Source organism: Rhinatrema bivittatum, chromosome 6 (assembly GCF_901001135.1).
Source record: "Rhinatrema bivittatum chromosome 6, aRhiBiv1.1, whole genome shotgun sequence".
Taxonomy (NCBI): Eukaryota; Metazoa; Chordata; class Amphibia; order Gymnophiona; family Rhinatrematidae; genus Rhinatrema; species Rhinatrema bivittatum.
The window spans coordinates 111069909-111083073 of NC_042620.1; the positions used below are offsets into that span (position 1 = coordinate 111069909).

The window sequence follows — 13165 nt, forward strand, 5'->3', positions numbered from 1 at the left end:
ATCGTTCCTTGTGTCACGTCTTCAATAGTCCTGGTGTCATATCTTCAACCCAAGTCTTCGTGTCATGTAATGCCGTTGCAACAACCCAAGTCTTCGTGTCATGTGATGCCGTCGCATCAACCCAAGTCTTCGTGCCATGTGATGCCGTCGCATCAATCTTCATAGTCTTGTCTTCGTGTCAAGGTCTCCATCTGCCCTCAACCTCAGGCCAGGCCTGCTGCTCCATGCTGCTTGCAGCAGGTCCGAAAGGGCTCGGAATGGTCGGAGGACCATTCAACTTGCAACATCTTCGGATGTTGGCCTTGGGAGCTTGCCGGCCTGGCAGAGGGTCAGACCATCAGCCATGCAGAGCCACCGTCAACCCCTGGCTCGGCCCTGAAGGTCTGGGCCCGGGCTGAGGCTCATGGGCACACTAAACACCCGCGTTCTCAACAACTGCACACTGAGACAAAGATTTCGAGGTACTGTCCACAAGGACTCCATAGTCCTTTTCCTAGGTAGTGACTCCTAACACAGAATCCAACATCGTACACCTGTAGTTGGAATTATTTTTCCCTACATGCTTTACTTTGCACTTGTCCACATTAAATTGCATCTGCCATTTAGAAGCCCAGTCTCCTAGTCTCACAATATGCTTCTGCAGTTCTTTACAATCCACTGCTGTTTCAACAACTCAAAAAACATTTTGTGTCATCTGAAAAATTTGATCACCTCTCTCATCATTGTAGAGAGCATGGAGGTGCGGTTGCTTACTCAAGGGAGATTGTGAGCCCTTGGATCACAGCACGGCTCAGGAAGAAGCCCCAAGACATACTGTGAGAGGTGAGCGAGTACAGGCACGGGCAGAGCAAGGACAAGGCTGGACCGAAGACAAAGCAAGGAAAGTCGGGAACTCGATCAAGGCAGACTCAGCCCTCCACTGGACCTATGCTGGTCTCAGAAGTAGCCCTCTGGACACTCGGTAACCCTTCTGGACCTGCCGCTTGAGAATGACGAGTGCATGAGGCCAGACGGAGGCTGAGGGCAGGAACAAGACGAGACAGGAACTTAGAAGACTCAGACGTAGACTCAAGATATTCTGAGGACTCAGGCAAAGTTTCAGGATACTAGGAGACTCGGACAAGGTTTCAGGTTACTTGGAGATCTCAGGCAAGGATTCAGGAGAAAGTACTGGGTGAGTGCTGCATCGCAGCACGCCCTACACAGCTGCCCATGGTCGGTCACGGACCATGCCGAAAGCAAAGCAGACTCCAGACAAAACAGTGGAACTTGAAGCCAGGACATGTCAAAGATTTGGGAGAAGCCTGCACCAAGGCGCGCCCTACACAGCTGCCCGTGGCTGGTTGCGGACCACACTGAAGTGGAGCAGGTTCTGGCAGAGTCTTGGGCATGGACGGAAGCAGGCACAAGGAACTCCAAAGACTGGGACAAGATTCAAGACTCAGAATTCAAGACTCAGGAACTTGGCATTAAAAACAGGAGCCTTTCGGAGGCTTGCGCTACTAAGAATGCAGGCCTTGTGCCACGAGGCGCCCTACACATCCCCCCATGGACTGGTCACGGACTACGATGGTGGCATGCCAGGAAAGGTGAACAAACAAAGAACCTGGGAGCTGGATGAAGAGGCAGAGATGAGGACACCAGGATCAGGACTGGAACACAGGACATCAGGAATGCTGAACATGAAACCTCTGGACACGGAACATCAGGAACAAGGAACAGGTGATGAAGGAGCTCCGACAAGGAATGAGACCAAGACCAGGACCATCATGACGAAGGAGACCAGGAACATCAAGAACATGGAACGAAGAGCCATCAAAACACTGGAAGACCACGGAGGACCTTGACCGGAAGGAAGACCACAGACCACTGTGAAGACAGGATTCGAAGGCCCCAAGGAAATGAAGCAGAGCCCTTACATAGGGCTGAACCAGGCAAAGACTGATGAGGTTATCGGTTGGGGTCACGGGCTTTTCCCGCTGCTGGCCCTTTAAATAACCTGAAGAAGCACACGCCCGCACCTAGAGGAGTCCGGGGAAGCAGAGGCCTACAGTGGCGGCTTCCTGCCGTGAAGGGATTCCCGGCGGCAGCACTCAGGTGGCATGAGTGGAGGCAGCGGCGGCTTCCTGCCACTCGAAGAGGACATCTGCGGCTGCTTCCCAGCCACAAAGAGAGGATCCTGGCGGCAGCTCGGGGCCGCGAAGATGAAAGAAGACGACGGTGACACCAGGGTTGCAAGGAAGGGAGTCCCGGCAGCGGTGCTAGGGCTGCAAAGGTATCGGCCGGGGAGCAAGGCTTCTGGCAGTGGTGACGGGTAGGTGGAGGGCCTGCTCGCAGCATGGGGTCCGCGGGCAGGGTCGTAACAATCAGTCCCTTCTCCAGATCATTTATGAATATGCTAAATAGCTCAAGTCCCAATACAGACACCTGTGGCACTCCACTAACGACCTTTCTCCATTTGGAAAATTATTTTGTCCTATCCTGTTTACTATCTTTTATCCAGTCATCAATCCACAATAGGACACTACTTCCAATCTCATGACCTCCCAATTTCCTGAGGATTCTCTCATGAGGGACTTTGTCAAATGACTTCTGAAAATCCAAATACAGTATGGCAATCAGCTCACCTTTGTCCACATGTATTTACACCCTCAAAAAAAATCTAGTAAATTGGTAAGGCAAGACATCCCTTTGAAAACCCATGTTGACTCTCCCCCATTAAGCAATGTGTATTTATATGGTCAGTAATTTTGTTTCTAAAAACAGCTTTGACCATTATACTTGGCACTGATGTTAGGCTTACCAATCCATAGTTTCCTGGTCACCCCTGGAGCCTTTTAAAAAGAGTCCTCACATTAGCCACCCTCCACTATTCTGGTACCTTGGCTATTTTAAATGATAGGTTGCAAATCACCAGAAACAGGTCTGCAATTTCATTTTTTAGTTCCTTCAGAACTCTGGGGTGATTTGTCCTGATGATCTGCTATTCTTTAGTCTGTCAGTCTGAGATATTATATCCTCCAGTTTCACAGTAATACCATCTAGTTGCTCAGAGTCTTCATCAAAAAATGTTTCCCCTTGGGTGTATGTGGGGATCCAAGATGGCGGCCAGCAGCTAAGTTTGTGAGCTCCTATCCTTTCGGCGCCAATTACTTTGGTGTTTTTATTACTTATGGGACAAAAAAGCAAGGTAAGATTTGGAGCTTTCCCTGCTGCTCTGCCTACTCCTGTGTTACTTGGACTGATGAACGGCCTTCTGGTGTCCTTTGCCACTGATGGGAGCATTGTTGGGGAGTACTGGAGGGCAAGGTTTGCCTGCATCTCCCCCAGGTTCACTGGCATCGCTTAGCCCACCTCCCCTGGATCCTGCAGCCAGCAGGACTTCCACTCCACATCAGGAGTCGCCACTGGCTGATGATGCAGGAAATGCCAAGGAAAGCAGTGCTGGCAGGATTCCTGGACTGGATGTCTCTGGAGACTGGGGGATACTGCTGACAGAGGGAGGGCACAGAAGGTGCTGTTTCTTCAGCTAGACAGTCTTTTTCTTTTACTTTATCCCAGGAGAGTTACAGGAGCTTCAGGATGGCGAGACGTGAACAATTTACTTTGGAGTCTATCTGGGAAGCCATTGAGAGCTTGGGGAACACCATTATCTCTCAGGTAGCTCCCTTGCATGAAAAGAATAATGTTTAGGAATACCATATTTCATCCTTAGAACGTTCTCATACAGAAATGTCTTAGCAGATTTCTCAATTACAAGTTAATGTAATTCAGATTAAATCTCTTCAGGACACTTTTCTCAAAGACAGTATTTATTTTTCTAACAAACTGGAAAATGTAGAGAACTCTCTAAGAAGGAAGAATTTGTGTTTTATTAATTTCCCTCGTTTACCTATAGTGTCAGCTAAGGAAATGTTTGGAAGATATCCGTTGGAGGTTCTTAAAGTTCCTGACTCTGTTTTACCACCTATAGAATAATTTATCTACCTCCATTTAAAAAAGCAGCAGCTAAGGATGGGTTTCAAGAACTTTCTCCTATTTCTGATAATTCTCTAGATATAACAGTATTATTGGAAACTTCTACTGTGGCGGCCAAACCCTTCACTCTACTGATTTCTTTTATTTCAGATTCCGATAAAGACTGACTTCTCAATACCTATTTTAGAGTATGTGGTACTGTTTCTTGTGATGAGGAGTTATGGTTTTTCCAGATATAACTAGGCAGATTCAAAATAAACAAACAGTTTCTTCTGATGAGGCCCAGGGTCTTGCAATAGGGCACAATGTTTTCTGAAGTTTCCTTGCAAGTGTTTTATTAAATATAATGGTATTTCTTATGTATTTTTTGAGCCTAACCAACTTCCTTTTTTCCTTCGTGAAAAAAGTGTTCAGTCCAATTCTCCTGTGCCTTTGGCCTCTAGGTCAGAATAACTGAGTTGAGGACTAGCCTAGTTGTTAGAGCAGTGGACTGAGAACCAGGGAAATCCAGGGTTCAAATTCCACTGCCGCTCCTTGTCACCTTGGCCAAGTCACTTTATCCTCCTTTGCGCCACAGGTACAAACTAACAGGGTCATTTATCAAATTACGTTATGGCATCTTTGCATGCGAAAAACACCTTAACGCATGAGAGAGAACTTCTGGGGTGGCATCATAGTAAGCAGCTATTTATGCTACTATAGGAGGGCCACTTTTACATGCAGAGTGAGACGTACAAACAGAACAGTACAATCTTGTGATCATTTGATGTCCTTCAGAGTGAGGAAACTCACCCAAAGATGAGATTTGTACAATGTTCTCTCACCCTAGCTTGATGTTACCCAGGTAGAGAGTCCATCAAGCTAGGGTGAGAGAACACTGTACAAATCTCATCTTTGGGTGAGTTTCCTCACTCCGAAGGACATCAAATCTTCACAAGAGTGTACTGTTCTGTTCGTACGTCTCACTCTGCATGTAAAAGTGGCCCTTAACCCCTACACTACTACCTAAACCTCCCCTCGAGTTACTAGGTGGGCCTCCTATAGAGATATAAATAGCTAACTACTATAAGGGCCTTATTGCAATAATTAGGAAATTAACATAAAACACACCCCTTTTTCTACCACATGCAATATTTACAGCAGTTTGATAAATCTAGCTATAAGGGCCTCATTTGTTAAGAATTTTTCTCATAGACACAGAATGGGAGAAAAGCCTAAGTAAATCAAGTCTTAAGATTGTAAGCCCTTTGGGGATAGGGAAATGCCTACAGTACCTGAATGTAATCTGCTTTGAAGTGCCGAAAAACAGAATATAAATAAATGTTTTGATCATCTTTGTGTTCTTTAATATATAATCCTAGGAAATAGTTGTTCTGCCTATATTGCTTGAATATATTTGTTAATTTCTTCTTATTGTTCTATGTTGGACTTGTTTTGAAGAGCCGATTATTAATTATTTCTTGTATTACCTGTATGTTTTTTTTCTTTTGTGTTGGTTCTGGATTTTCTGTCTCAAGTTTATCTTGATGTATGTAATTTGAAATTCATATAAATAAAGAGCAAAAAAAAAAACCCACCCAAAAATGTTTCTGGTGTGGGTATGACAAAGACATCTTTCTATGAAAAGACAGGGGCAAAGAATTCATTTAATTATTTTTGCTTTTTCCTTGTACTCCCTGACTACCCCTTTTACCCCCTCAGTCATTTAGCAGCCCAACTGACTCCCTCACAGGTTTTTTGCTTAGAATGATTTTAGAAAAGCTTTTATTACTTGTTTTTTTTATTTCTATGGCAAGCTTCTTTTCAAATTCTCTCTTAGCCTGCTTAATTATTTTTTTTTTTACATCTAACTGCAGGGGTGCTTATGTTCTTCTCTATTTTTCTCATTTGGTTCTGCTTTCCATTTTTTGAATGAAGCCCTTTTGGATTTAATTGCTTCTTTCACCTCAATTAAACCATGCCAGCAGTTATTTGTTTTTTATTCATTCTTTTTTAATACATGGAATACATTTTGTCTGGGCCTCAAGGATAGTAATTTTAAGAAGCATCCATGCTTCTTGTAAGTTTTTCATCTTGCATATTGCTCCTTTCAGTTTTTTTTCTAACAAATCCTCATTTTTATCATAGTCTTCTTTTTATTGTTAACTGCTTCTGCAGTAGTTTTCCTTAGTATTTGCCTCCAATGAATATGTCAAATTTTATTACATTATGATCACTGTTGCCAAGCAGATTCACCATCTTTATCTCTTGCATAGGTCCTGCATTCCATTGAGAACTAGATCTAATATATTTCTCCGCTCATTAATTCCATGACAAATACTGCAAGAAGCAGTCATTGATGGCATCTAGGAAGTTTACCTCCCTTGCATGTCCTGTGACATTTACCCAATGACATTTAATGTTACCCAGTCTAATCTCTATTAACATTTTGCAGTTGGCTTCCTCATTCTGGCCAGGCAGGCAGTAAGATATCCCCCACTACTATATTCTTCCATTTTACCCTTGGAATTTCTGTCCATAAGGATTCCAGAGTGCAGGTTGTTTCCTACAAAACTTTTATCCTGCTTGACTCTATGTCATCCTTAACCTATAATGCCACCCCTCCACAAATTTTATCTGCCCTATCATGTCGATATAATTTGCACCCTAGTGTTACAGTGTCCTATTGGTTATCCTCCTTCCACTAGATCTCAGAGATGCCTACTTTATCTATATCTTCCTTTATTGCCATACATTCTAACTTTCTGGTCTTATTTTTCAGGCTACTTCCATTTGCATACAGGCATTTTAAAGCAGTTTTATTTGTATTTCTATTTTTTTTAACTCTTTAGAGATAATTTTCAAAGTAGTTACATGTGTAAATCTAATGTACTATCATAGCAATTTTCAAGCTATTTACACACATGAAGTGCACTTACATGTGTAAAACTTATGGACAATTCAATTTCATATATTGTAGCAATTTTCAAAAGCCTACTTACATTGGTAATGTGCATTTATAAGAGTAAAATCCAATTTTATGAATGTTAATCCTTTTGAAAATCACTTCCAACATTTGTAAATTGTTCAAGGCATACAAAACCAGCTTATTATCAGATGATACTGGCAGTTTGGAGTCATTTTTACCTGTGTGCTCCATATTTAAATACATCTGGGGGTGGTTCACCTTTTACAGCCACCTTTCTATCAGGACATTCTAACTTACTTGTTTTTCCAGTATCCTTTGAAGATATCTCTCTCTGAACCACACACTGTTGAGTGACTGTCAACTCCCCCCCCCCCTCCATGTTCTAGTATAAAAACTGCTCTAAACTAGAACAAGGGGGAAAGCCAACAGTCACTCAAAGAGCTCCTAAAGCAGATGAATGTGTCTTTATTTCCTTCAGCATAGACAGCAGCTCAGTTTAAATTACTGTCACTTCGTATCAACTTATTAATCCATTAGGACCAGCCTGATCATCTTAGCAGCCACACTGGATGCTGCCTGGCAGTGGACCCAGATTCAATTTCTAACCCAGCTCTTGCTCTTGTGACCAGCAAGGACCAGGGATGCTGCAGAGGCAGCATTCAAAGCACCTGGGAGGGAGGGAGCTCCCAGCCACTGGTCAACTACAACACCTAATGACTGGCCTACGGGCACAGTTGTGCCAGTTTCTGGTGGGAACTCTGGTCTGTGCCCTTCAGTCAGAGGAAGATAGTTGCTGTGATGGCTGGGCTAAGGTGAAAAAAAAAAAAAGAATAAAAGGGTGAGAAAAACCGTGGGCAGCTCTATGGCTGATAGTACAAAAGAGGAGGAAGAAAATTGTTAGGTCAAAAATGTAAAATAATTATACTTATATATACAGTATATAAACTTAATATATTAAGTATTCATAACTATATGAAACGTGCAACAGTATTTATTAAAAATTATTTTTTAGAAAATGGATGCATGGCCTGATTTTCACAAAAGAATAAATAAATAAGTAAATCGGGTATAGTTATCTTTTGTTGCTGACATTTCCACACTAAATTGCTTGGGAGAGCAATATAACAAGACATAAATTAAAATTAAATTACTTGGGAAAGTTTACTATGGAACTCACTATCATCCATAGCAAACTACAAGAAAAATGGACTGTTAGCCCATGGAAAATTGCAGACCTGCTATTGGAAATTTGAAAACTATCATTAACATCGTCTATGGTACAAGAAGGCTGGCGGGTTGCCAATGTAACCCCAATTTTTAAAAAGGGATCAAGGGGTGATCCAGGAAACTACAAACCAGTGAGTCTGACATCTGTGCCAGACAAAATGGTAGAAACTATCATGAAGAACAAAATTACTGAACATATAGATAAGCATAGTTTAAAGGGACAAAGCCAACATGGATTTAGCCAAAGGAAGTTTTGAATCACAACTCTGATACATTTTTCTGAGGGTGTAAATAAACATGTGGATAAAGGTGAGCCAGCTGATATAGTGTATCTGGATTTCCAGAAAGCATTTGATAAAGTCCCTCATGAGAGACTTCTTAGGGAGTGAAAAAGCCATGGGATAGGGGGCTGTGTCCTATTGTGGATTGCCAACTGGTTGAAAGATAGAAAACAGAGAGTAGGGCTAAATGGTAAATTTTCCCAGTGGAAAAAGGTGAATAGTGGAGTGCCTCAGGGATCTGTTCTGGGAACACTACTTTTTAATATATTTATAAACGACCTGGAAATAGGAACAACAATTGAGATGATCAAATCTGCAGATGACACAAAATGATTCAAAGTTGTTAAATCGCAAGAGGATTGTGAGAAACTGCAAGAGGACATTACAAAACTGGGCAACTGGGCATGCAAATGGAAAATGTAATTTAATGTGGACAAGTGCAAAGTGATGCACTTAGGTAATAGTAACCCAAATTATAGCTACATAATGCAAGATTCCACATTAGGAGTCACCACTCAGGAAAAGGATCTAGGTGTCATCGTTGAAAATATTTTGAAATCTTCTGCTTAGGTTGCAGCAGCAGCGGCCAAGAAAACAAAAGAATGCTAGGAATTATTAGAGAAGGAATGGAGAATAAAACAGAGAATCATAATGCTTCTTTATCGCTCCATGATGCGACCTCATCTTGAGTAATGCATGCAGTTCTGGTCACCACATCTCAAAAAAAATATAGCAAAATTAAGAAAAGGTACAGAGAAAGGTGACCAAAATGATAAAGGGGATGGAAAAATTCCCCTATGAAAAAATGCTAAAGAGGTTAGGACTCTTCAGCTTGGAGAAGAGACGGCTGAGAGGATATGATAGAGGTCTATAAAATGATGAGTGGAACGGAATAAATAAATGTTAATCTGTTGTTTACTCTTTTGAAAAGTACAAAGACCAGGGGGCACACAATGAAGTTACTACCGTGTTTCCCCGAATATAAGACAGCGTCTTACTTTCTTTTTACCCCCAAAAGTCCCACTATGTCTTACTTTCAGGGTATGTCTTATATTGGAAAAAAAACCTGAGTGTTCAAAAAAAAATTATTTTTAAATACCTGTCGGAGGGCCGCGTGGGTCCAGGCGGCTGGCGGCGGGAGCCGGGTGGTCGCGTGTTAAATCTAGGCCGCGGGCGGGTGGGCGCTTGTTCCAGGCGGCGGCCAGGGGGGGGGGGGGGGGCGGGTGGACGCGCGTTAGTTCGAGACGGCCGGCGGGCGGCGGGTGGTCGCGTGTTAAATCTAGGCCGGGTCGCACAGGCGCGCATTCATTCACTGCCGGTGGGGGCTGCCTCGGCAGCCCCCACCGGCAGTGAATGAATGCGCGCACAGGCCCACAGCGCCTGTGCGACCCCTGCGATTCGGCGGTGGGGGCTGCGGCAGTGAATGAATTCATTCATCCAGGCGGAGGAGCCGGCTGCTTTCGCCGCTGCCGGCTGCTTTCGGCTGCCGCTGCCGGCTGCTTTCGGCGCTCAAGGCAGTCACATGCCGTGACGTCACAGCATGTGACTGCCTTGAGTGCCGAAAGCAGCCAGCAGCGGCAGCCGAAAGCAGCCGGCAGCGGCGAAAGAGGCCGGCTCCTCCGCCTGGATGAATGAATTCATTCACTGCCGCAGCCCCCACCGGCAGCCCCCAGCGCCGAATCGCAGGGGTCGCACAGGCGCTGTGGGCCTGTGCGCGCATTCATTCACTGCCGGTGGGGGCTGCCGAGGCAGCCCCCACCGGCAGTGAATGAATGCGCGCCTGTGCGACCCGGCCTAGATTTAACACGCGACCACCCGCCGCCCGCCGGCCATCTCGAACTAACGCGCGTCCACCCGCCGCCGCCTGGAACAAGCGCCCACCCGCCCGCGGCCTAGATTTAACACACGACCACCCGGCTCCCGCCGCCAGCCGCCTGGACCCACGCGGCCCTCTGACAGGTATTTAAAAATAATTTTTTTTTTAAATGACAGGTACGTCTTACATTAGCCGACCCCCCTAAAATTCCCACTACGTCTTACTATCAGGGGTGTCTTACTATCGGGGAAACACGGTAGGTTATACATTTAAAACTAATAAGAGAATTTATTTTTTTTACTCAACTCATAATTAAGCTCTGGAATTCATTGCCAGAGGATGTGGTGAAAGCTATTAGTGTAGCTGTGTTTCCTGGAGGAAAAGTCCATTAACCATTATTAAGGCAGAGTTGCAGAAATCCACTGCTTATTCTTGGGTTAAGCAGCTTAGAATCTATCTACCTTTGGGATCCTGCCACTGTTGGAAACAGGATACTGGGCTTGATGGACCTTTGGTCTGACCCAGTATGGAAAAACTTATGTTCTTATGTAAAATCCCAAGGGCTAGTACATCAGTCCCACAGAAAGCAATAAATACAGTAGACAACAACCTATATTTAATTAAACCTAGTACTGGCTCTTACCAGAGATAAAAGCAAATAAATAAAATTTTAGCAGCAGGCACAACAGAACTTTAAAACTCCCTAGAGATCTGAGAAATTCAAGATGAGCAGCAAGTCTGGATTTTACGAGAAAGTTACCATGGTGAAATTTCAGTACATGAAGGCAACAAGTAGATACAGCACTTTGCATGAGAGACTAAATGTCCTGCATTATCTTTTTCTCTGATAACAGGGTAACAAAAAAGTGTCTAGAAATGTAAACACTAACAAAATATAATCAAGCACATAAAGCAACATACCTGTAGAAATATATTCTTTAATTCATTGGGATCTGCTCTTTTTGTGGACTGCAACTGCAAACACAAGAGGAAAAATATTTTAGGATGAATAATACATTTTTTTCACCTTAATTATTTTAGCACAAAAGGATTAAATTAGCCAAGAATAACAACATCCTGGCTGTGTCTATTAAATTATATAGTCCCAGCAATGTCTTATCAAATTGATAAAGAATGGTTTTACACTCTTGCCACCTGGTAAGTGTAATGATAGCTGTAAAACTGAACTGCTATTGTAGACAGAAGACTTCGTGGAGGAGTTCCAGAATACTGACACTAAAATTCTGCTATGTTCATAAGGACAAAAATACATACTCAGCAGAACAGTATAATCAGAATGGCCACTCCAAATCAGTTGCTCTGATAAAAAAAATACTATGGTAAATGAGGGACCTAAGCTCTCTCTTTAAGATGCCTATGCAATAGATTAGTGGCACCTTTCACCTATAACTATTGCAGCTCCAAGCGACTTATAACATACTCAAGGTGTCAGACAGTTACTCTCCCTGTTGCTGGAAAGTTACAGAAAATATTCTCACGAGCCCAGCTGTTTTCCACAATTTCTTTTTTTTTTTTATATGCATATAAAGAGTTCTGAAAACAAAGCAGCAACGACACATTTCGGGCTCCGACGCCGGGGGGGCCCGGGCAATGAATGAGCATACAACGAAACCACTGGCATCCGATTTCGGTGCCCGGCTACCTTAAAAACCGCAGGCCAGCCGTCAGGGCCGCATACAGCCCCCTAATCTGCACTGCAGCTAGCAGCCGGCATCCCACCTTATCGGATCCCGCCCAGAACTGTTAAACATTCACCACCTAGCACGCGAACGCCACGCGCTGCTGCGCCCCACAGATAGTCTCTTAAGCAATCATCGACCAGTTAAGAGTCACCTTGACCGCCATGCTGAGCTGCGGGAGGGCTGTCGGTAGGCTGTGGCTGTGCCCGCGCACGGACGCGCCGCGCGCCCTCTCCGCGCTCCCGCAGCGGGGAAAGCTCCGAGGCGCCTCGCGCTCCCGGCCGCAACGCCGCCGCCGCTTCTTAAAAACCAGGGGCGGGCGCTTTCCCGGTCGCCCAGGCTACGCCAACTGGGTCGGAGGAAGGCGCGGCTGCTCGTGCCCCGTGCCCAAGCAAAGGTTTCCAGCGCTGCCTCTATCGTGTAGCGCTATTCGAAATGTTAAGTAGGTGATTTCATAAATTTGCGCTTAATCGGCTCCGGAAAGAAGTCCTAAATGTTACGCCGGATGAGTTCGCCGCTCACTTATAAAGACCCTGAGCAACTGCTCAGTGATAAAAGGGAGGGAGCTTATAGCCATCTGAATAACCTGGGGATTCGAGATGCTTGGCCATTCCGTATTCTCCATTTCCCTTAAAATCTCATAACAAAAAAACAAGACATCACCTTTGGGTAAGTAAGGTCGCAGCTTTATTGTGTAAGACATGACCCGAGCCATAACAAGGAACCAGTTCCCCCCAACCCTAAAACCTGGGTGTCCCCGTGCCACATCCCAGCAGGGGGCCACCTGCAATCCACCTGAGCCTAAGACTTCTTCCGGCATACCACTGTCAAAAATAGAGTCCCTCCCTTACCACAACCCAGCAAGGGTGGGAATTCCCATGAGAAATAGCCACCCAAGGCCTTCTCCTGGCCATATATCCAATGTGCAGCCCCCAGCACATCAGCAGTTACTCCTCTCCAACATCAACATATTAACCTCCACTTTGGCAATGCCCGTGTACCAACCAATAAATAGGCTCAGGTCTTCCGTCACAGGCACGGACAATCAAGTTAATCGGTGACCTCCCACACAATAAAGCTACAATGGCCTCAGATCTGTACAAACGAAAGGTAAATGCTTCCCAGAAAACATGCCCTCGCCCTACATAGCGTCAAATGCAGCCATGCAAGTCCACCACACATCAAACAGCTGGGCCAACCCTCTGACTCCCCCATCCAAGTACCCACAACACCAAGCCAGCCAGTTGCCAAGGAA

At 44.6% G+C, this 13165-nt stretch overlaps 1 protein-coding gene across 3 annotated transcripts in view; it reads right to left on the bottom strand.

The window, feature by feature from the left end:
* SLC25A12 (solute carrier family 25 member 12) overlaps positions 1-12213 on the bottom strand; it is a 207436-nt gene extending 195223 nt beyond the window's left edge. Inside the window, exons 1-2 of one of the 3 annotated variants that reach the window (XM_029605784.1) lie at positions 12065-12213; positions 11132-11185 (exon numbers count right to left, since the gene is read on the bottom strand). In XM_029605784.1, coding sequence (XP_029461644.1) covers positions 11132-11185; positions 12065-12076 — 66 coding nt within the window. In that variant the 5' untranslated portion in view covers positions 12077-12213. Of the gene's footprint in view, positions 1-11131; positions 11186-11873; positions 11933-11989 lie in introns of those variants that run through there. The other 2 variants (XM_029605785.1, XM_029605786.1) reach the window with 2 other exon arrangements.
* Positions 12214-13165: the final 952 nt, after the last annotated feature.